The following is a 21761-nucleotide window of genomic DNA, read 5'->3' as shown; positions in this document are numbered from 1 at the left end:
ATTGCCAACCAGTCCGAGATAAGGTACAAGACCTGATTGATGCAAAGGCTATCATATTCACACCTGCAGGCCAGATTTGAAGTTCTCCCTCGACTCAATGGACCTTCTGAAGCAATAAGTCCATACGGAGAAAATCTCCTCAATGTTGGCAATTCGTAATTTCTCATGCATTTTCATGCGTAATCTTTCTTGTTCTTGTTCAATACTGTCTATATGCAATACTTGTTTGTTTTTGAACTATAATAACGATGCATTGGATGTGTTTGTCTTGAAAAAATTCATTCGCTCTCGCTCTAATATGTTCTTATTTGCTTGTGATACCAAACTCTCAATGATAAAGCATGATGACTCTGAGGGGAGAATGACGAACACATAATACCAATAATCTCAAATGGTGTGCTTTCGAGTAAAACCCTGTTGATGATGTACAGGCATTGTTTCAAATTCCCAAACACTGGAGATATAAGGAAGTTAATCCCTTGCCAACCCCTTTTGAGCCTTGAAGTAGGAGTTTCTTTTCTATACGAAAAAACCCTCACATTTAACCTAGGGGCAAGGTAGTGTTCAGTTAACCTGATTGGGCATTCAAAATTCATCAGAAGCACGCATCTAAGGATACAACAATAGTTATCTTTCAAAAGGTTGAGGAAAAGTCAATACCACAATGGTTATCCCTCGTCAACCAAGAAATGAGGCAGTTACAATCTTTCCAACAAATTGAAGACGTGTCAGGATCATACGACTTGTTCAAAAAAAAAAAAAGAAGAACGAATGAAAAAAAAAAGAGAAAAGAAAGCCCGCTAAGTCAATAAATTGAAAACATATGACTTAGGCAAAAGTTATGGCATCCCGCTGGACTTCAAACCCAAAATTCAAAAGAGTTTGTCCAGGCAAAAGTTAGGGAAATATAAAAAAAAATCCTCAACAAAATGGGCAAAGCCGTGTGACTATAAATTCAAAGAACAAGTCGTGTGATCAAACACAAAATACGAAAGGTAAAGTGACTGCCATGTCCAGACACCTCATTGATTCCTCAATCATCTCAAACTCCTCTTGAAGGATGAATGCTCGCATTGAGTTAACTGAACTTAGGTCGAAGAACATCACGAAGGGGGTGGGCACCAATAAAATTTTGAGCCTAAAAATCCTTTTTTCTAAAAACCATGAACCTGACCACGTTACAACCCTCAAAAGTCCTAATTGAAGCAGGGTTAATTCGAAAGCATACTGTAACGAGAATACGGTAAACTGACTCCTAGGAGTTTTGCTAAAAACGTTTGAGTTGGTATCACATCACCTTTCATAAAATAATCGATGTTTTGACATCCTTTCAAAAATTTCTTTTTTAAACTTCAAGACAAACATGAACTTTGCATTAGATTTATATTTCTCATACTAAACATTCTTTGCATATGAACAAGTACTTGACACCAGGAAAACTTCCATCATGAGCTGCAGATGAAAAGTTTAACCCTCTCAAGGGACAAGTTGTCTTCAGAACTCCGTTGAGTTCGAGCATGAACATCTCAAATTATAATCACCCTCAGGGGTACAAAAACGGTTGAAATACCCCATGGACTAAGCGTTCAGATATTCGGAGCAATCAAGCCAAGATTCAAAGGATCTCTCAAAACTGCTGAAATTACCAGGAGCCTTCACCCAAGCACAACTAGAATTACCTCCAACCCTGATCAACCAGGGGCATGATTCCTAAGTTCATGATACAGGGGCATGTTGCTTATGATAGCACGAATATCAGAAAGTCCTCCGATAGATAAAGCTGCAGAGACGTCTCGTACGCCCGACTCAGTCAGTCAAAAGCTTGTATATACAAGGGGCATGACATATCTCATTCATCAGGGGCAATCAAGTCAAGATTCCGAGAATCTCTCAAAGATGCAAAAAACAATCAGGGGCATGTATCCAAGTAAATCTTAGTCTATTTCCAATCAACATGGGGCATTGTCCTGGGCCAATGATTACGAGGGGCATGACGCCCATAGTGCACATCTCATAAAGTCCTCGCGAGGCGAATCTTTCCGAAGTCCCTACTAACTGGGGAAAATCTATGCAAGTCCAGTTTGACAGCTTGATCAATACTCAGTAGGGTGCCCTAAATCGAATGGTAGTTACTACAATACTGGGGGAAATTTTCAAGACACCCATGTCTCCCCACAGAGCCGGGTTCACAAGATCATATCCCCACAGAGTAATCCTCAAAGAAGATATCTTTGAACATACTCGTCCCGACAAAGACATGGCTCCCCACTAGAGTTTACATCTTCAACACCACCGGTTCTCCGACACGTTGCTCTTCTCCAACATGGCTTACTAATATCTTTATCTCCAGTCAGGGTACATCAAGTTACTGGTTATCCCCAAGCAAGAATCATAAATTCCCAGCTGAGCATCTTCAAAACAAGATCAGACATCAAAACCACAAAGGCATAGAGATTTATTTTCTCAATAAAGACAACATAAATCATATTCACATATCATATGGCATAAACATATTCATACATTGCATACACTACCTCATAATGAATTCATCCATAACATACAAAGTTTCTCTTTTATTCTGAGGGACTCATTACATAATACATGCATCATGACATTGCATAACTATACCTATTGCAGGATACAGGCACAGACAAATGAACGAAATCTCCAACTTTCCAAGATCTAATTCAGCTACTACGAATAGTACTGACACGGTCAACGCTCGAAGATCTAATTCATTTACCACGAACGGTAATGACACGATCACTTTCAAAGATCTAATTCAGTTACTACGAACGGTACTGACACGGTCAACGCTCGAAGATCTAATTCATTTACCACGAACGGTAATGACACGATCACTTTCAAAGATCTAATTCAGTTACTACGAACGGTACTGACACGGTCGACGCTCAAAGATCTAATTCATTTACCACGAACGGTAATGACACGATCATTTTCAAAGATCTAATTCAGTTACTACAAACGGTACTGACACGGTCAACCCCCAGAGATCTAATTCTATCATCACGAACGGTGTAGACACGATCACTGACCTTCCCAGTCTAATTCAGTTACTACGAACGGTACTGACACGACAAGAGAATCTAATTCTATCATCACGAACAATGTAGACACGATTATCTCTCTAAGATCTAATTCGGTTACTACGAACGGTGCTGACACGATCGACCTTTAAAGAGATCTAATTCCATCATCACGAACGGTGTGGACACGATCAACTGCTTCTAAGTCTAATTCAGTTACTACGAACGGTACTGACACGGTCGACGCTCAAAGATCTAATTCATTTACCACGAACGGTAATGACACGATCATTTTCAAAGATCTAATTCAGTTACTACAAACGGTACTGACACGGTCAACCCCCAGAGATCTAATTCTATCATCACGAACGGTGTAGACACGATCACTGACCTTCCCAGTCTAATTCAGTTACTACGAACGGTACTGACACGACAAGAGAATCTAATTCTATCATCACGAACAATGTAGACACGATTATCTCTCTAAGATCTAATTCGGTTACTACGAACGGTGCTGACACGATCGACCTTTAAAGAGATCTAATTCCATCATCACGAACAATGTGGATACGATCAATTATTTCCTAAGTCTAATTCAGTTACTACGAACGGTGCTGACCCGACCAACTCTCAAAGATCTAATTCATCTACTACGAACGGTAATGACACGATCAACATTCAAATACTCCTCAACACAGGGGATCAACCTAACGCACGACTCATTCCTTCAACCTAACGCACGGTTTTCCAGACATGTGCTGATGCAAGCTAGACCCAGTCTAACGTACGACTCAACCTAGGTCTTTTCCTCAGAAACAGTCTAACGTACGACACAAGTACATCAAGTCAGATGGCATCTTCAAGCCCATCTCAATCATACATCTTCTCCAAACACCTGGATGGCATCTTTAAGCCCATCTCAGACAATTTTCTGTCACCTCTCTGAATGGCATCTTTAAGCCCACCTCCAACAACATCCTGTCAGTCCAACTAATGGCATCTCTAAGCCCATTCAATCTATCAATTGCACTACTCCCTGCACCAACAAGTGCAAATTTTAGGGCAATTAAGTGTTCAATCCTCTTCCACCTTCAGATCACGAATGGCGGATACGCCAATCTACCTCTTCAGGTTTAAGAAGATTGAACAGGGGCAGCTGTTGCACCCCAAAATTTGCCCTCATATATTTGCAAATGTCATCTTATTTCGAATAAGTGACATAGCACAGTTGGTAAGGAAGTAAGGTTTGCAAGTACAGGGTCCCGGGTTCGAATCTCACTTACTGACATTTTTCCCTTTTATTTGTTACTAATTTTATTTCTGTTTTAAATTATTTTCAAAAATCACAAAATTGTATTTTTTTATTATTATTTTAAATTAATTTTCGTTTTTATTAATTAGAGATTTTTTTTAAATAGTTATTTTCACTTTTCTCACTTTATATTAAAAAAAAAGTAACCAAAAAAAATATAAAATAAAAAAAAGATTCAAAAAAATATTTTGTTCATGTGTTATTTTAGGATAGTTTTTATGAGATTAATCCAAATGAGTCTGATTTAAAAAACCAAATCAAATAGGTTTTAAATTTTGGTTATTATGGATTTATTATCATTAAAATTGTTCTTTTCCTTTTCTAATGTTTTAACCTAATGTTAATGTAATATAAATGGACAACAATTCTATTCCAGGGGGAGGACGGTACAAAAGAAAAACACGCCGTTAACCCTGATTCACCAACACCCACTATCACATATTTCTCACACTAACCATCTCCAGATAATATTTTTTACCAATCTAACATTTTCACAGTCATCATCTTCTTCAAACACAAAACCACATAAAGCCATCATTGCATTTTGAAACTCTAATAAATTCAAAACCACACCATTATTGATTTCACTTGGTAACACTAACAATAGAGTCCAAACTGTAAAGAGATTTTTTTTGATGCAGGTTCTCGACGAGACGACGGATCCGGAAAGAATCAAAACCAAAAGAAGGAAAAGTGGTGAAACTGAGATCGCAGCAAGCCGCAGCCATGAACTCACCGGATTCCGCCGTGAACCGCCCAGGTCGCACACAACACGATAACGTCCTCGCCGACGATCGGCCATAGGTTGCAGCACCGAACATCTCACCCATTTATCAACGCCTTTCGTTTTTGTCGGTGAGTCTCCTATCGATTTATGTTATTGTGTGTTCCCTTGTTTCAATTTTTTCTCCCTATTGGTTACTGGAAATATGTGAAGAGAAAAGGAGAAAGTTGAAACGTGAAGAAAGGGAAATAGAAGGATTGGTTTTCATTATTTTCATGTTCTTTTCTTTTATTTTTTTTAATTATAATAGTACATGCTGTGTGTTGATATCTCATTGGTTGGACATGTTAATGGTTTGTTATTATGAAATATGGTCATGTGTGTGGAAAAGCTTTACTAAACTTGTCCCATTTTTGTTATCACTTATCATTATTCTTAAAAAAACATATATATGTAGCCTTGGGGTATATGTGATGGTAGATGTTGCTGTTTGTTTGACATAAATTAACTTGAGTATGTATTCTAAAAGAAAAAGAATAAAAGCAATATGACTAGGCTTTGGTGGTTGTTTGTTTTAATTTCTACTCTGATATTGCCACGTTTCAACATTCCCTCGGCCACTTGACCAAGTTTTCATGGGAAACAATGTTCCTCTTTGTGCCAGGCTGTAGCGTATTTGTTTTTTTTATTCCTTGTTTGATAAAATGACTTAAGTAAATTAATCACTATTCTAGCAAAATAAAAAAAATATGTTAGAATTAGATTTTCTTTTCATATAATAACAAAAACACAAAAATATTAGAATTTAAATTTTCTTTCTTTCATATCAAAAATACAAAAACATTATCTCAATTTTTCTTACTTCTTGTTAAAGTTTAATTTGAATTTTTTTAGAATTTTTCTCTTGTAAATTTTTAATCAATTCTTGCTCATATTTCTATCATTCCTCATGCTCTATTCCATATTATGTTACTAACATCTTTTGTTTATATTGAGGTACTAATTCGAGACTTCAGACTATTTCTCGGACATTTATAAATTTTTATTAATTTTTTGTACATATTCTTTTATTTCCGCTTAAATCTTCTTATTTGGGTTTGTAATAATTTTTATCCCCGTTTGTTAAATGTAATCCCTCTCCCGAAGCCTTGTAATAGCGTAGGAACTTTACATTCCGCACTTTATTTTCTGTATATATTAAACTGCTTAGATGTATGCCTTAGGATTGTATGGAAAGACAAAAACAATCGTTAGATCACTTTTAATTCCAAGATAAATAAAATAACTGAACATAACACACTTGCACTCACTCACCTCTAAGGTACGCCCCTCTTGGTTGCCTTCGATTATATGGTCGTGTCCCTCGAATGTAGAGGTATCTTAGCAAACGATGACCCTTGAAAATATCATCATAGAAAAGATCTTAGTCCCTCGATGACCCTCGATTGTTGCCTACGGTAAAGGATCTTGTCCCTCGGAGTCCCTTCGGAAAATGATGATAGTCCCGCTAGAATGCTAAGGTTCCTCTACTTGTTGCCTTCAACGACCATACGATGACCCTTCGATGACCCGCACGTCCAATATAACAAGGGTTTCCTACTTCTATATAGTATGGATAATCCTGGGAATCGTAAAAAGTATAGAAAAGGACCAAGTAATTAGGGTAGTTCTCTTAACCTGCCTAGCTCAATAAAAAAATATATCTTTTCAAAAACTCTTTCAAAGACGAAGGCTACGCATTTACGCTAAAGTCCTTACGTCCCTTATGCTTCTTTTCAAAACAAACAAACATGAGCTAAGCAAATTAAGAGCCCGTAGATAACTACGGATGAAAAGGGTGCTTGCACCTTCCCTTTTCATAACTTACCCCCCGAGCCCGTTTCTTTTAAAAAGGGTCTTTTTCTGTACTTTTTACCCTTTCTAACATTGGACAAAATAAAAGTCGGTGGCGACTCATGCTCATCGCAACATTGTTGCTTTAAAAAATAAAAGTCAGTTCACCGAGTTACAGTTAGACAACAAGAGTAAAGATGGATGGTTTGAGAAACCAATAGAGACCAAATTTGAGGGGAAAACAAGCTCAGGGTAGGGAATGATCTCGAAGTCATTTTGGAGCTAGTGGGAGATGTTAGGTGAGTTCTAAGAACTGGTTTTGAACTTGTTTTGATAGATACATCGGTACTGATTTCATGCTTGTTAATGTCCTAACCAATGGACTCAGGCCCATTATGTTCAAAAGCCATGTTGAAAACATGGGCATTACGAGTTCTTTTGATGCACTTGGTTAGTGAGAGTTTATTCTTTATGTCATTTTCTTATCACGTTGTATTTTATTTTGGACACTTTAAGTGTTGGATTGTCAAGTATTTTTTATTTTGAACAATTGATAATGCAATGAATATTATTATTATTTGTCATTGTTTATTTATATGTCAACTGTTAAAATTGGGACTCAGTGTCATTGAGACCACCGTGCCTATGGTCGACTCTAGTTTGGAGTTAGAGGCATGGTTATAATTTTGAGCTCGGTGTCTTTAGGACCACTATACCGGTGTTCGATGCCATATTAGAGCTGGGGTATAATTTTAAGCTCGTCGTTGTTAGGACCACTGTGCAGGTGGTCGACACCATATTGGAGATGAGGCATTAAGGTTTATAAAACCATGCAATTTCTTTGGCTTTAATGCATTTGAGAGAAATAGTTAAGGACTGGCAAAGAAAATAACAATCAGTTGTTAGACCACATTGACATGCTATTTTCTTGGCACACTCCACACTGATGACTAGTTGATGAAGTCCGGAGTATTTGTAACCATGGATGGTTTCATGTCAATGAAAGATATAATAATCATCATGATTCGATACTACTTGACTTTTGTTGGATGGAGTCATATTTAGATACTGCACCTGGAATCATGCATTTTCTTAAAATGCAGTTGTATTTTAAGAAATTAGTCATTAACCCGAGAGTCATTTTCAAATGTGTTTTTTTTTTAAATTTAAAATCATATAGTTGATTTTTCCTAAGTGGGAGAATGTTAGATTTATCTGATATTTTGTGGGCTTCAATAATTTCTTATTTTAGTTTGTGAAAAACGCGTTAATCATGATTCTGATGGAGGTGTATAAGTAGGCTCCTTTATTGATTACTTGATCCTTTTAATTAAAGCCTGAGTATCTGAAATCTAATTGGTGTGGACAAAAGTGTAGACTTTAACCCTTGACTCATAATGGGTAGGGACTAGGGTTATATATATTTTATAGCTAGACCCCCTCTATAATCACAAAAATAAAAAATATAACCTGCTCCACAACTTGCCGCTTTGAAAGTTGTGAACAGGGAGGGTGAGATAGAGAGGAAGATCCGGTGACTTATATTTTCAAGTTTCCGAATCGACAATGACATCAACCCTTATTTACCAAACATATCTACATCAAGTAAATGTTGATGTTCTAATTTCCTATAATTGATCAGTGAATTTTTCCGCTTACATCATATACTTTCTCTTAATCTTCTTCCTACTATTCGTTCGTTCCACTTTGAAATTACCTGCGACAAATGCAATTGCAACTATTGACAGAGGCGTATCTTGGAATTTAACGATGAATAGATTTTACGCGATATCTCTCTTGACCAAAGTTTGGCACAACGATAGCGACAAAATAATAATGGTTTTGCATAGCAAGTGTTATGATGGCCGGACAAAAACTCAAAAGAAACATAAAACATCCCAAATGGATTGAGGATTGTATTTAATATTAAAAGGGGTTTATTAGTGTTTTTCTTTATTTTATCTTGTTAATTCTTAAGTGGTCCAGACCCATTAGCTTAGAAAAACTCTATTATTTAAGTTATATTAATATGGTTGAAGTTCTTAATGAAAATGTTCAAGTTATTTTAAGTTTTTCCTCCTTTGTTAGCTTAGATATGAATTTTATCCTAGTTAAATCTATCATTGGTGCTTTCATTTCTTGTTCTCATGGCCCCCCCTAAACCCATCAACCCTTCTTCTCGAGAAATCGTTGAAGAAGTTGTCCAAACTGCTCACATTCACCTTTATAATGCTATGAACCAAATTCAACAACAAATAGATGAGAGGTATGACAAGGTTAATGCAAATTTGGAGCAACATCCTGGTCAGATCCATACAAGAATAGATAATGACAAACAAATATTAGATTCTAGGTATGAGTCTCTCATGGCCAACCTCCACAAGCTGCTTGCACAAAAGGAATAACAATACTATAATATTGTTCACACAACAGCAAGTTTGTCAGGTATTACTCAAAACCTTTTGTCTACCTCCATGTTTTCTACCCCTGTTATACATATTACCTCTCCCACAAATACCCCCTTAAAACATTCATCCATTTTTTCTCACTCACTCACACAACCTACTGTAACAACCATGATGAGGAACACATCAGCTCAGCCTACACTTAATTTCTCACCATACATACCACCCCAAACAGCTTTCCCACGCACCCATAATTTTAATATTCGTTTTTTCCAACAAAACCCTTATCCCCAATTTTCCAATGTTCCCCCTTTCTGTACCCCTAAGCTCGAGCTTTATATGTTCGATGGGTCGAATCCACTAGAATGGTTGTTCCAAGTGGAGCAATTTTTTAGTTTTTATAATCTGTCCCACGAAAATTGATTATCATTAATTTCTTTTTATATGAAAGATTATGCTTTAGCTTGTTTTAAATGGATGCATCAAAATTTATTATTATCAGATTGAGTTTCTTTCACTAAACCACTGTAATTACGTTTTGGTCCATCTTCTTATGAGAATCATCAAGAAGAGTTATTCAAATTAAAACAGAAAGGGTCTGTTGTGGAATACCAAACTAAATTTGAAAAATTAGGAAACCAAGTTGTTGGCTTACCTCCCGACGCAATTTTGAATTGTTTCATTTCGGGCCTAACTATAGAGATTCAAAATGAGATGGCTATTCATAAACCCACTTTAATATCACAAGATATTGGGCTTGCTAAACTCATTGAATCCAAAATCAAAGATTTCAAGCCCAAATTTCAAAGACCTTTTCCACATCCTTCAGTCGACCAACCCAACCGTATTCATATACCAACAACAATTCTCCTAACCCCACCCCATCACACTCAATTTTTTCACCCAAAATACTTGCCACATCACAAGCTACTAAACTTCCAATCCGTCCCCTATCTAGCATTCAAATGCAAGAGCGCCGCGTTCAGAGCCTTTGCTTTAATTGTAATGAAAAATTCATTCCAGGCCACAAATGTACCTATAACATATTCCTTTTACTTCTTACTGAAGAGGAAAACCAAGAGACCACCCAAATGGATCTACTTCCTAATGAAGAGATTTTGGAGGCAAAATCCAATAACACATATTTTCAATTGTCACCTCAAGCTTTAACAGGCCATTTTTCACCTCAAACCCTCAAATTCCAAGGCCTTATAGGAAGACTTTCGGTGATGGTTCTAGTGGATACCGGTATTACTCATAACATTCTATAACCCAAAATTGCCCACCACCTCAACCCTCCAACTACTTTAATTCCCCAATTTTCGGTTATGGTTGGAAATATCCCACCTCCGATGCGAGGGAATTTTTAACAATGTCACACTTTCCTTCCAAAACAAAAAAATTCTTTCCCATTCTACCTATTACCTATAGAAGGGGCTGATGTAGTTCTTGGGATGGCTTGGTTACGCATATTAGGTCGTATTAACGCTGATTTTTAATCCCATCAATAACATTTAATCATCACAATACCCAAATTACTCTTAAGGGAGATCTCAAAACCTTACCCAGTTTAACCACTTTTCACCAACTCCAACAGCTCTTACACACCAACTCAATTGCTTTGTTTCACCTTATGACTTTTCAGTCTTTTGTAAGTGAAGACCAAACCTCCCATTGCACAATAGAACAACCCCCAGCCTCTACTAGACCCTAATATAGTTAACCTCATACATAAACATCCTTTTGTTTTTCAAGGCACCCCAAGCCTTCCCCCTTTCCCGCCAATATGATCATCAAATTCCACTAACACCAAATGCACCATCCATTAATGTCAAACCATACTGCTACCCCCATTCTCAAAAGGGTGCAATGACCTCCATCATTCAAGAAATGTTAAGGGAAGGAATCATTGTCCCAAGTAGCAAACCATTTTCCTCCCATGTTCTTCTTGTCAAGAAAAAGGATGGCAGCTTGCATTTCTGCGTCGATTATCGCGCACTTAATGCAGTAACAATCAAATACCGTTTTCCTATCCCTACAATAGATGAATTGGTAGATGAATTGGGTGATGAAAAGATTTTTTTACCAAGATAGATTTACGATCGGGATATCATCAGATTAGAGTTTCATCGCAAGACACTCATAAAACAGCTTTTCGAACATTCGACGGCCGTAATTTCCTTCGGCCTCACAAACGCACCATCAACTTTTCAAGCAGCTATGAATGAACTATTACGAACTTATCTTTGATGGTTTTTTCTAGTGTTCTTTGACGACATACTAGTTTGCAGCTCATCTCTAAGCGATCACATGGTTCATTTGGATATTATTTTTAACTTGTTAAAATCAATTTTTTTTCTTGCAAAATTTTCAAAGTGTGTTTTTGTAGTTAAAAAGGTAACTTACTTAGGTCATATCATATCAGAAGGAGGTGTTGAAGCAGATCCTGAAAAGGTCCAGGCTATTTTGGATTGGCCTATTCCCCGATCACTCGTGGCTTTAAGAGGTTTTCTCGGTCTCACCGAATTTTATCGACGCATTGTACGCCACCTTTCCCCCAACACACAAATCCATCAGCAAATCCCACGCGCCCACGTGTCTGCCCAACACTCCATCAGCACCCCTAAATGATCATCCAACGGTTCCGGGCCCATATGTCAATTCAAAACCTCCTCACCCCACGTGACTCCTCTTTCCCCAACGTCTCTTTTGGTTCTCTAACATTGGATACTTCTGGAAACTTGGTAGCCACTCCCTGTCTGCCACATCAGCAACTAAATTTGGACCTTGAGGACAAGTTCTTTTATGGGCCCTGAAGTATTGTTATGATGCCCGAACAAAAGCCCAAATGAAATAGAAAACAACCCAAATAGCTTGAGGGCTGTATTCAATATTAAAAGAGGTGTATTAGTGTTTTTCTTTAATTATATTTTTCTTGTTTATCTTAAGTGGCCCAGGCCCATTAACTTAGAAAAATCCTACTATTTAAGTTGTATTATTGTGACTGAAGTTCTTTATGAAAATGTTAAGTTTTAGTTTTTCTTCCTTTGTTAGCTTAGATCTGAATTTTATCCTAGTTAAATCTATCAGCAAGACATATATCAGTTTTAAACCCTATTTGTTAAATAATTTAATAACATATGCATTTTAGTCTCTTTCTGTAGATAAATTAATCAACAAATACAATAAAGAAAATATCAAGAAACAAAATCAGGGTGAGAAAGTACCAACTGCACCACCACAATTTAAGTATCATTCTCATGATCAATGATGTAAGTTATATCATCCTCTAAGTTTGAATTTATTTGTACAATATATTGTGTTTTAGGAAGCTAAGAAAAAGTCCAAAGAACATAGCTAAAAACAATAATGCACAAGAAGCACCATAAGGACTGAACTACAAAAGTTGTTTTTAGTATGAGCCTTGAATTATTTATTTTGCATAAACATACACAAGTATTACTCATTAGGAATTAAATTTTCCAGCCATAACTATTTTATGATAGCCACCATTTTGATTTGAAGTTTTATGCATCTAAATGAGAAGAACTACATTGCATGGACGTGCAGGGCCTAAATCACAATTCTAAGGTCTCATAGTGAAAATATATTGTCAAAAGAAGCTGATTTTTAAGGGTAAATAGAAGTTGTTTTTTAAAGGCTATTGTCATAATACTCAACAAGGAAATATGTTTGCACTTTAAAGCCTATTGTCAAGTTTCAATACTCATATTCTTTATTCTCAAATTTATGTGTCAAAAAAGTTAAGAGCAATAAAATCAGTTAAAATGAAAGTCAAGGGTATAAAATCAATTATCATTGCAATCAAATCAACAAAAGTAGCAGCATGATATGAAAATAATTAGAAAAGGAATGTCATTCAAAGTGATCCAGCAGCATGGATGGTTATTAAGTGCCAAGACTAATGTACAAAATCATTGAACAAGCATTTGATAGCAAATTTAAATGCAATAGTTGTGCTACAAGTTTCTTTGTAAGTAAGATCAACTATAATAGCTATTATTTATACATCTCGTTCTTAAATTAAAAATGAAAATACAATTAATTGCTTTTTGCTCCAATTGAAAGCATACTTTTGTTATAAATTACTATCCGACCAAAACAATTACCTCGGCGTTTATCTCGGCCTGCTTTGAAACCAAGATGCTTAATTGTGTTTGTATTAAAATCAAACCAAACTAATTCAGAGTCATTCTTTCTGAAGAATATTTCGCCCTTCTTCCCGACTCCGATAGGACTCTTAAAGAAAGGGAGCGGCCCAACAGTGAAGAGTTTGTACCACGATTCCTTAACACCCAATTCACCTAAAACTGATATGTCAAAGGTAGATATGTTAAAACAAGACATATTCTCATGATATGTGAATAAGGCAATGGATCCATTTAACACCAACAGTCCCGTACACGGCTCTCCGACGAATGAGGGAATGGGTGTGCTAATGAACACTTCATTGCTCAAGTCAAATGATATTAAAGATGCCCCAATATAATTATTTTCTTTATCTAAATTCAACCAATGACATGCTCCGTCCAAGTATACTCGAAAAGTCCCAAAACCAGAATTATACTTGGTACAACTAGGCATATCGATTTCAAGTTTCTTCCAAGAGTTATTTTTTAAACTATAAATCTCCCAAAAGGGCTTTAATGATTTATCCCGCGCTAATTTTAAATCTCTATGAGATGGCTGAAAAGTGTGGAACTTAGGTCTTATCGATGCATAACGAATTAACTTATAGTCATCTCCAACACAGTCATAACCAAACCCATGAAGATTTGGAATAGTACTATATCTAACTGCAGCTTCAAAATTAAGGGTAGCTGGTGGAGTGAATGATTGAAAAGGGCTTGAACGAATGACCTTCAACTCATTAGTAGTTGGGTTCCACAATACAGTTTTGTTCCAAAGAGGTTCTTCAAAACAAAGTATGCCATTAACGCATCCAAAACCAAGAAAGTTCAAATGGTCGATTTGATCGGGCAAATCTAGCTCGGCCATGTTCTCAAAACCCTCACCAGAAAGAGAATGCAACTTCTTCTGACCATGGATATGTAGGATGAGAGATGTATCGTCATCGTAAGAACATTTGGAGAAGAAATTGCGGCGATACATACTCATGAAAGTAGGATTGTCAGATAAGAGAGACCATGACTTACGAACACATTCAAATCGCTTCAAGGATTTAAAAGACAATTTTGATAGAATGGACAAAGCAACATCATCATTTACATAGTTGCTCACCTTATCATCATTTGTGACAACCAAAGACTTCTTCATCTGTTAAATTATACAGAAAAACAAAAATAAAATAAAATTTATAAACAAATGAATAGAAAATGATAAAAGCATAATATTGAAGAAAAAAAAAACATTCAAATTAAATTTTCATAAATTTAACCATTATCGAAATTGTCAACAAGTAAAAAAATTTGAGAAAGAGACACATGAAGAAATAAAACAATGTCTATAAAAGTGACAACAAAAGTGAAAAGATTTACAGGAAAATGGCGTACCGAATTTGAAAGTCTCTATGCTCTTTTGCAGAACTATAATGTAGCTTAAGGTTGAAGAAGGTAATAATCAACTTGAGCTTGTGGAAGAAGGGTTTTAAACAAGAGTATTTATAAGGAGAAATATTGGAGAGTGAAAAAAAACAAAAGATAAAAAAATACACGTTTCTTCTAGGTAAATTTCTACATAAATAATAAAAAAATCTAGATAAATATGTACACATTTCTACTAGATAAATTTGAATGAGCCTGGATTTAATGCAAGTTGGTCAATAAAAATTAATATTTGCCTTTGAAATATTAGTTTATTTGGTATTTTTTTAAAAACCTTGGTTATTAAAAAAAATTTCCACAAAAGGGAATATACTAATAGAAATATATTGGAACAAAATATCTTTAAAAAAGAAAAATATCTTTATAAAAAAACTAATTAATTAAAATTATAGTTTTTTGACCAATATTTAAATTGAATTTGAAATAATCTTATTTTAGAAATATAATAACAATTAGGTATATATAATTGGTTAAAATTTTACTCTTTTTTCAATATATAAAGCATTCAAATATCCTATTTTCTAAAAGAGAAAACAAATAACAATAATAATTAATTAAAAAAAAATCTTTTTCAATATAACAAATATACCCAAGATCTATTTTTTCTCAAAAAAGATAATTAACAATACTAATTTACTAAAAAATTTAGTTTTTTCAATCTATAAATAACAGTCAAAGATCTACATTTTCACTCAAAAAACAATTAATAATACTAATTTATTAAAAAAATCAATATATAAAGCGTACAATTTTTTTAATTATATATATATATAATCAAAAAATAATTCGTTATAAAGCGATCCAAAAGGATCCAGCCCAACTCCTAAGAAACTGAAATAACAGCCCCAAACTACCTCATCAACAAGCAAGCAACGTCTTCACGGACCTTGGGTTGTAAACATAAACGATAAAATAAGAGAATATTTTTGTAGACCCCCCTATGGGGAGAACCTCCAACGAAAACTTAAAAATACCCCTACTTTAGAAATTGTATTTTCGAAATAATTTTTTTCTTCAGATTTTACCAGAATTCAGAAATGCATCTCCGAAAACATTAAATGGGGGGTGTTTTCGGAGATGCATTTCCGAAAACACCCATTTTTGGGGTTTCGGAAGTACACTTCCGAAAAAATACAACTCTCTCCAATTCATGTACTGTAGGGTTATTTATTATATTTATATAGTTTAGGGACTAAACTGGAGGGAGAGTGATAATTTGAGACTAAATTGGAGAGTGATAATATGATAATGAGACTAAATTGACTATTTTTGTTCTTCTGCCCGCTTTCACTTGCATCAGCGAATAAGTTGGTCATCTTCAAAGCTAAGTCTTGGAATTTGAGTTAGGACTAGTTCAACCATGAAAGCTAGCTCAAGGGGATGAAGATTGTGCAATTCTTATAAACTCTAGAATAAATGCATGCTTTGTAAGCTGTTTAGACAACACCCAGATCCAGTGAAAAAAAACTTGCACAAACCTGAAAAGGGGAAAATAAAAACCCCACTCCAATATTTAGCTGAAATCAATTTCCATTTTATAGTTGTAGTTTCTACTTCCTTGTAGTCCTTGAAGTACTGGAATCCATGTATGTTGCTCCTTGTCGGGTCGAAGGAAGAAGAATGAGGAAGCGACTGTGAGACTTCTCATCCATAAATACTGATGATCGGTAAAATAACAAGTGTACTATTTTGCCTCTTGTAATAATAGGAAAAATTTCCCGAATATCGATCTCAGGGACTGCGTAGGAATAATGAGTTCAATTCAAGGTTCAATTAAACAAAAACTTCAATCGGATTTAGTTTGGTAATTATCACTTAGTGAAAAGTAGAATAGGTAGTAAATGAAATTGACTCTGTAACAAGTATGAGTAACATGCTAGGGATAGTCGATGATTGACCCTGTAACAACTCTGGAATTTCTATTGCAGCAACTTATTTTCAATAATCAATTACCGGTTCTTAAGGTTGTTTGATCCTAAGTCCTTAGTGAAAAAACCTTTGATCCTTCATCCTAAACCCTAAGTCCTTAGAAATCTACGATGAAATCAAGCAATTAAATTATCAAGAATATCCGGTTGCTATAAGGTATTTCTAGTCCTAGGTAATATCTATTATAGCATATTCTCATGAAAGCATTATCAATGGTGGTCTAACCTAAATGACAATCATACATCAATTTCAATTTATTCGAAAGGAAAAGCATTAGAAACATCAAGAGAATAAATTAACAATGAGAAAACATGATAGTTATAGCAATTACAAACTCAGAGTCATTACAAAGTAAAATAAGAGCCACCCCTAGCATTGGGGGGTTTAGATACTCATAGTATTCAAAGAAAACACAATAATGAATAAAGACGTTACAAGAAATTAGAGGAGATTGAATCTTCAATTGCTTCCGTTCATGGAGATCTTCTTCTCTCCCAAACCCTTGCTTTCTCCAATCTTCTGTTTTATTCTTTTCTCTCGTATGTCAAAAGTCCCCTTCTCCTTACACAAACTTCGTTTAAGTAGCTTCAGTATCAGTCTCAATGTCAACAAAAAGTCAAAGTACCCTTAATACAAGACAGAGTAAAACAAATCAAAAAGTGAATTTTCTGTTCGCATCTATCTACACGGGCCGTGTTGATTTACAAGGGTGCCCATGTCAACTTTCTGACTCACGTGGCTTTATGTTTTGCATCAGGCCCATCAACACGGCCAGTGTTGATTCACACGGGTGCCAGTTTTGATTCACACGGGTGCCAGTGTTGATTCACACGACCAGTATTGATTCACACGGGTGCCCGTGTTGATCCACTGACTTCAGCATTTTTCATGCATTCCTGAAGCTTTTGAACACGGTCTGTGTTGATTCACACGGGGGCCCGTGTTGACCTCCAAATTCTTCAAAAACCATCTCTCATCCTTCCAGAGTCCCCAAAGTTTGACCATTATTTCCTATGATCACACGCATCAACCTGAAACAGTAACACTACCAAACAAAGCATAAAGAGGATCTTTTAACATAAACTCTAAACAAAATGCAATGCAATACCATAAATTAATAAACATGATAAACTTAACTTAAAAGCAAGAACAATAACCAAATGTGTTACCGAAATGATGAATTTGTGCTGGATGAAAGACATAAACTTAATAGAAATGATGACCGATCAACTGACCTGCATTTTTTCGTAAATGCATTTCTGAAACACTCAAAAATAGGTTATTTCGGAAATGTATCACCGAAAACACTTTTTTAAAAAAAAAATTGTATTTAGAGATGCATCTCCGAAATAACCCATTTTTTAGTGTTTCGGAAATGTATTTCCTAAATATACGGATATTTTGAGATTTTCGTTGCGGGTGACCAAGAAGGTAGGAGTCTATAAATAAATTATGTAAAATAAAATATCCATAATTCTTTGTCCTATATGTGTATTACTTACAATATTTTCATATATCCTATCATTTCTACACCTCTAACAAGCGTATACACTTTCTGCAAAGGCTTCCCTAAGGATTTTAGCTCTCCAATTCTTAGCCTTGCAAGTATAAACCACCCAACTAAGCTCCTTATTCCAACCTCTAGGTTTATGGAAAAGATGCAGCCAGTCCAAGACTTGACTCCACACCTTACTCAACTCTTTGCAGTCGCACATAAGATGATCAAGCGTTTCGGTTCCTGTGATCTAGGTCTTGCAATATTATTATAAAACAACCCTCTCCAATGCACATGCTAACTCTGATCGAGAAGAGAATAGTAAAAATCTATGGTTTTGAACTTCTTATAATGCATAACATGGTGCCACTATTGTATCCCTTGAACAACAATCCGTTGCTTCAAAATACTCTTGAGAATCCATGAGCAAGTCGATTTTATTGGGACATTCATAATGTTTTCCTTCTTCACATAGTAATTATGGACCCATTTAATCCAAAGTTTATCTTTCTTGCTATTGAGATTCCACAAGAGCTTCATCATAAGAGCTTGATTCCACTCATTTAATCGCAATCACATTCAACCTACATTGCTTCTTAGAAGCACAAATATTCCTCCATGCCATAGGTGCCTTCCTATGGATATCACTCTTACCAGTCCATAAGAAATATCTGCACATGGCTTCTATTCGATGTGTGACTCCTTTTGGCAAAGGTATGCACTGCAAGCAATATTTCATAGTGGCAAAGATAACGCTTTTGACCAGTTGGATTCTGCCAGCATAGCTAAGTAAATGGGCACTCCAATGTCTGATTCTCATGCCTATTTTAACCACCAGACTAGCACATTGATTATTTGTCAGCTTCTTGCAAGTCAGAGGTATACCAAAATACCTAAAAAGCAAATGACCTTATGCAAAAGTAGTGCTCTCTATGATACCCTGTTTGATTTCATTATCCATACCCCCAAAATACACCTTACATTTAATAGGGTTTACATAGAGACCTATGGAGTTGGAGAACTCATAAAACTTTTCCAGACCCCCAAAATTATTTATTTATGTTTAACACAAAAAACAATTAAGTGTACTAATTGATTAAAATATATATTTTTAGGAAGCCCATTACTTAAAGTTTTGTAACTATTGTGTGAAAGTGGTTTATAAACACTTCCCTTTAGTATACAATTATCGAAGTGGAACTCAACTAGTTTGGAGAAACAGAAATAACATTTAATCCTTTAGCATTTTAACTGGATGCATCATGGCGATGTCTTCATCACCGCCACCTTGGTCTTTACCTCCCACGCCCCTCACTCTTGTATATACGTTGGTTTTCTTGTAACTATAGGTGTGTAATTTAAGTTTGTGTGGGACAGTGGCTGGTATAAGCTATCGTGATTTAGAGGGCCATCAATACGAAGAATTGTGATCGATAAATGGTTCATAGTATTATATATTTGGTGTAGTTTTTATTTTAATTGTTAAACTATATCATGAAACATATAAGTATTTTGATTATGTTATTCTAAAAGCTGTGAACAAGTGCATGGTTTAGAAGTATTTTTTTTTTCACACCCCAATATTTTTACTTATAAATACTCCATTCCCTTTGACCAAAGCAAATTGAAGTAAATCAGTTTCGACTTTCCAAAACCCAACTTCAGTCTTCTTCTCCGTTTCTTTTCTACAAATCTGGTACGCCATTTTACTATCAATCTTTCGATTCTTTCATTTCTTCAAATGTATCTTTCTCTTATTCAATCTTCAACTGCTATTTACTTTCTCATATTTTAGTTTCAATGTTTGTTTGTTTTTGTTTTTCAGTGTTCTTTGTGTTTTACTGAGTGTGTCTCTTTCTCTACAATGCAAGCTCATCAGAATGATAAGGTGAGCAACTATGTAAATGATGATATTGCATTTTCCATTCTATCAAAACTCTCTTGGAAATCTTTCAAGCGGTTTGAATGCGTTCGCAAGTCATGGTCTCTCTTATCTGACGATCCTACATTCATGAATGTTTATCGTCGCAATTTCTTGCCCAAATGTTCTTACGACGATGACACATCTCTAATCCTACATTTCGATGGTCACGAGAAATTGTATTCTCTTTCCGGTGAGGGTTTTGAGACTACCGTCGAGTTAGATTGGCAAGATCAAAACCAAGACTGGAAATTTCTTGATTTTGGATGTGTTAATGGCATACTTTGTTTTGAACAACCTATTTGGCACAACATTTTGTTTTGGAACCCAGCTACTCTTGAATTCAAGTTCATTCCTCCGAGCCCTTCGGAGTCATTGTCATCACTTTTGGCCCTTAATTTTGATGCTGAAGTTACTTTTACTATTGATCGTGATCTTCATGGATTTGGTTATGATTGTGTTGGAGATGACTATAAGTTGATTCGTAAAACATCTATTTTTCTTCATTTTCATACTGCTGATCTGATATCTGAAAGAGATATGCCATTACATCTAGATAAATTGTTAGAACCTTTTTGGGAGATTTATAGCTTAAAAAGTAATTCTTGGAAGAAACTTGATCTTGATATGCCTATTGCGGATGGTTTTGGGGGGAATCTTCAAGTATACATGGACGGAGCATGTCATTGGTTGAATTTAAGTGTTAGGGCATCTTTAATATCATTTGACTTGAGAAATGAGGTGTTCATTAACACACCGATTCCCTCATATGCCGGAGAGACGTTGATTGAACTGTCGGTGTTAAATGAGTCTATTGCCTTATTCACTTATCATCACAATATTGGTGCTTTTAATATATCAGTTTTAGGTGACTTGGGTGTTAAGGAATCGTGGCTTAAACTTTTCACTGTTGGGCCGTTCCCTTGCTTTGAGACGCGCCCTTCCTTTGACATTTTCGGTGTGGGAAAGAAGGGCGAGCTATTCATCGAAAACAGAGACTCATCAGAATTAGTTTGGTATGATTTGAATACCAACAGGATTAACCGGCTTTGTTTTAGCGCAGAACAATTTAATCATAGAGGTCGAATAGTAGTTTATAACAAAAATATGCTTTCATTAGGAGCAATAAGCAATTAGTTGTGTTTTGTATAATAGCTATTCGAATTTATGGTACTTACAAAATGACTTGAAGGTTGTTGCAGATGCCATAATTGTTATATTACTGTAAAGAAATGACAATTTGAGAAGCAATTTGATCATATGAATCATGCTTTATCATCTTTATTTTGAAAGTTTCATTTTCTTTTATTTGCCAGTTGATTTGGTTTATATTTCATCTGTATGAATGAATGTATTTTCTTTACAATCTCCGCCTCTGTCAATAGTTGCAATTTCATTCTGTCTGAGGCAATTCTAATATTTGGAGATTTGTTTCGACATATTTGGATTAGTAATTGATGTCTCAAATCATATCCTGGTATTCGACTAGCAGCAACAAGTTGGAAAAGCA

General features: G+C 35.4%; 2 protein-coding genes across 2 annotated transcripts; one reads left to right on the top strand and one right to left on the bottom strand.

The window, feature by feature from the left end:
* Positions 1-13359: 13359 nt before the first annotated feature.
* Positions 13360-14619, bottom strand: LOC131617736 (F-box/kelch-repeat protein At3g23880-like). The gene has a single exon (XM_058888990.1). It carries the CDS (start codon positions 14617-14619, stop codon positions 13384-13386), a length of 1236 nt encoding a protein of 411 aa, XP_058744973.1. The 3' UTR covers positions 13360-13383.
* Positions 14620-20177: 5558 nt separating this feature from the next.
* On the top strand, positions 20178-21454 carry LOC131617734 (F-box protein CPR1-like). The gene has a single exon (XM_058888989.1). It carries the CDS (start codon positions 20195-20197, stop codon positions 21386-21388), a length of 1194 nt encoding a protein of 397 aa, XP_058744972.1. The 5' UTR covers positions 20178-20194; the 3' UTR covers positions 21389-21454.
* The last annotated feature ends 307 nt before the right edge of the window (positions 21455-21761 follow it).

This window comes from Vicia villosa, linkage group LG7, assembly GCF_029867415.1.
Source record: "Vicia villosa cultivar HV-30 ecotype Madison, WI linkage group LG7, Vvil1.0, whole genome shotgun sequence".
Taxonomy (NCBI): Eukaryota; Viridiplantae; Streptophyta; class Magnoliopsida; order Fabales; family Fabaceae; genus Vicia; species Vicia villosa.
This window is presented reverse-complemented; position numbering and strand designations above follow the sequence as displayed.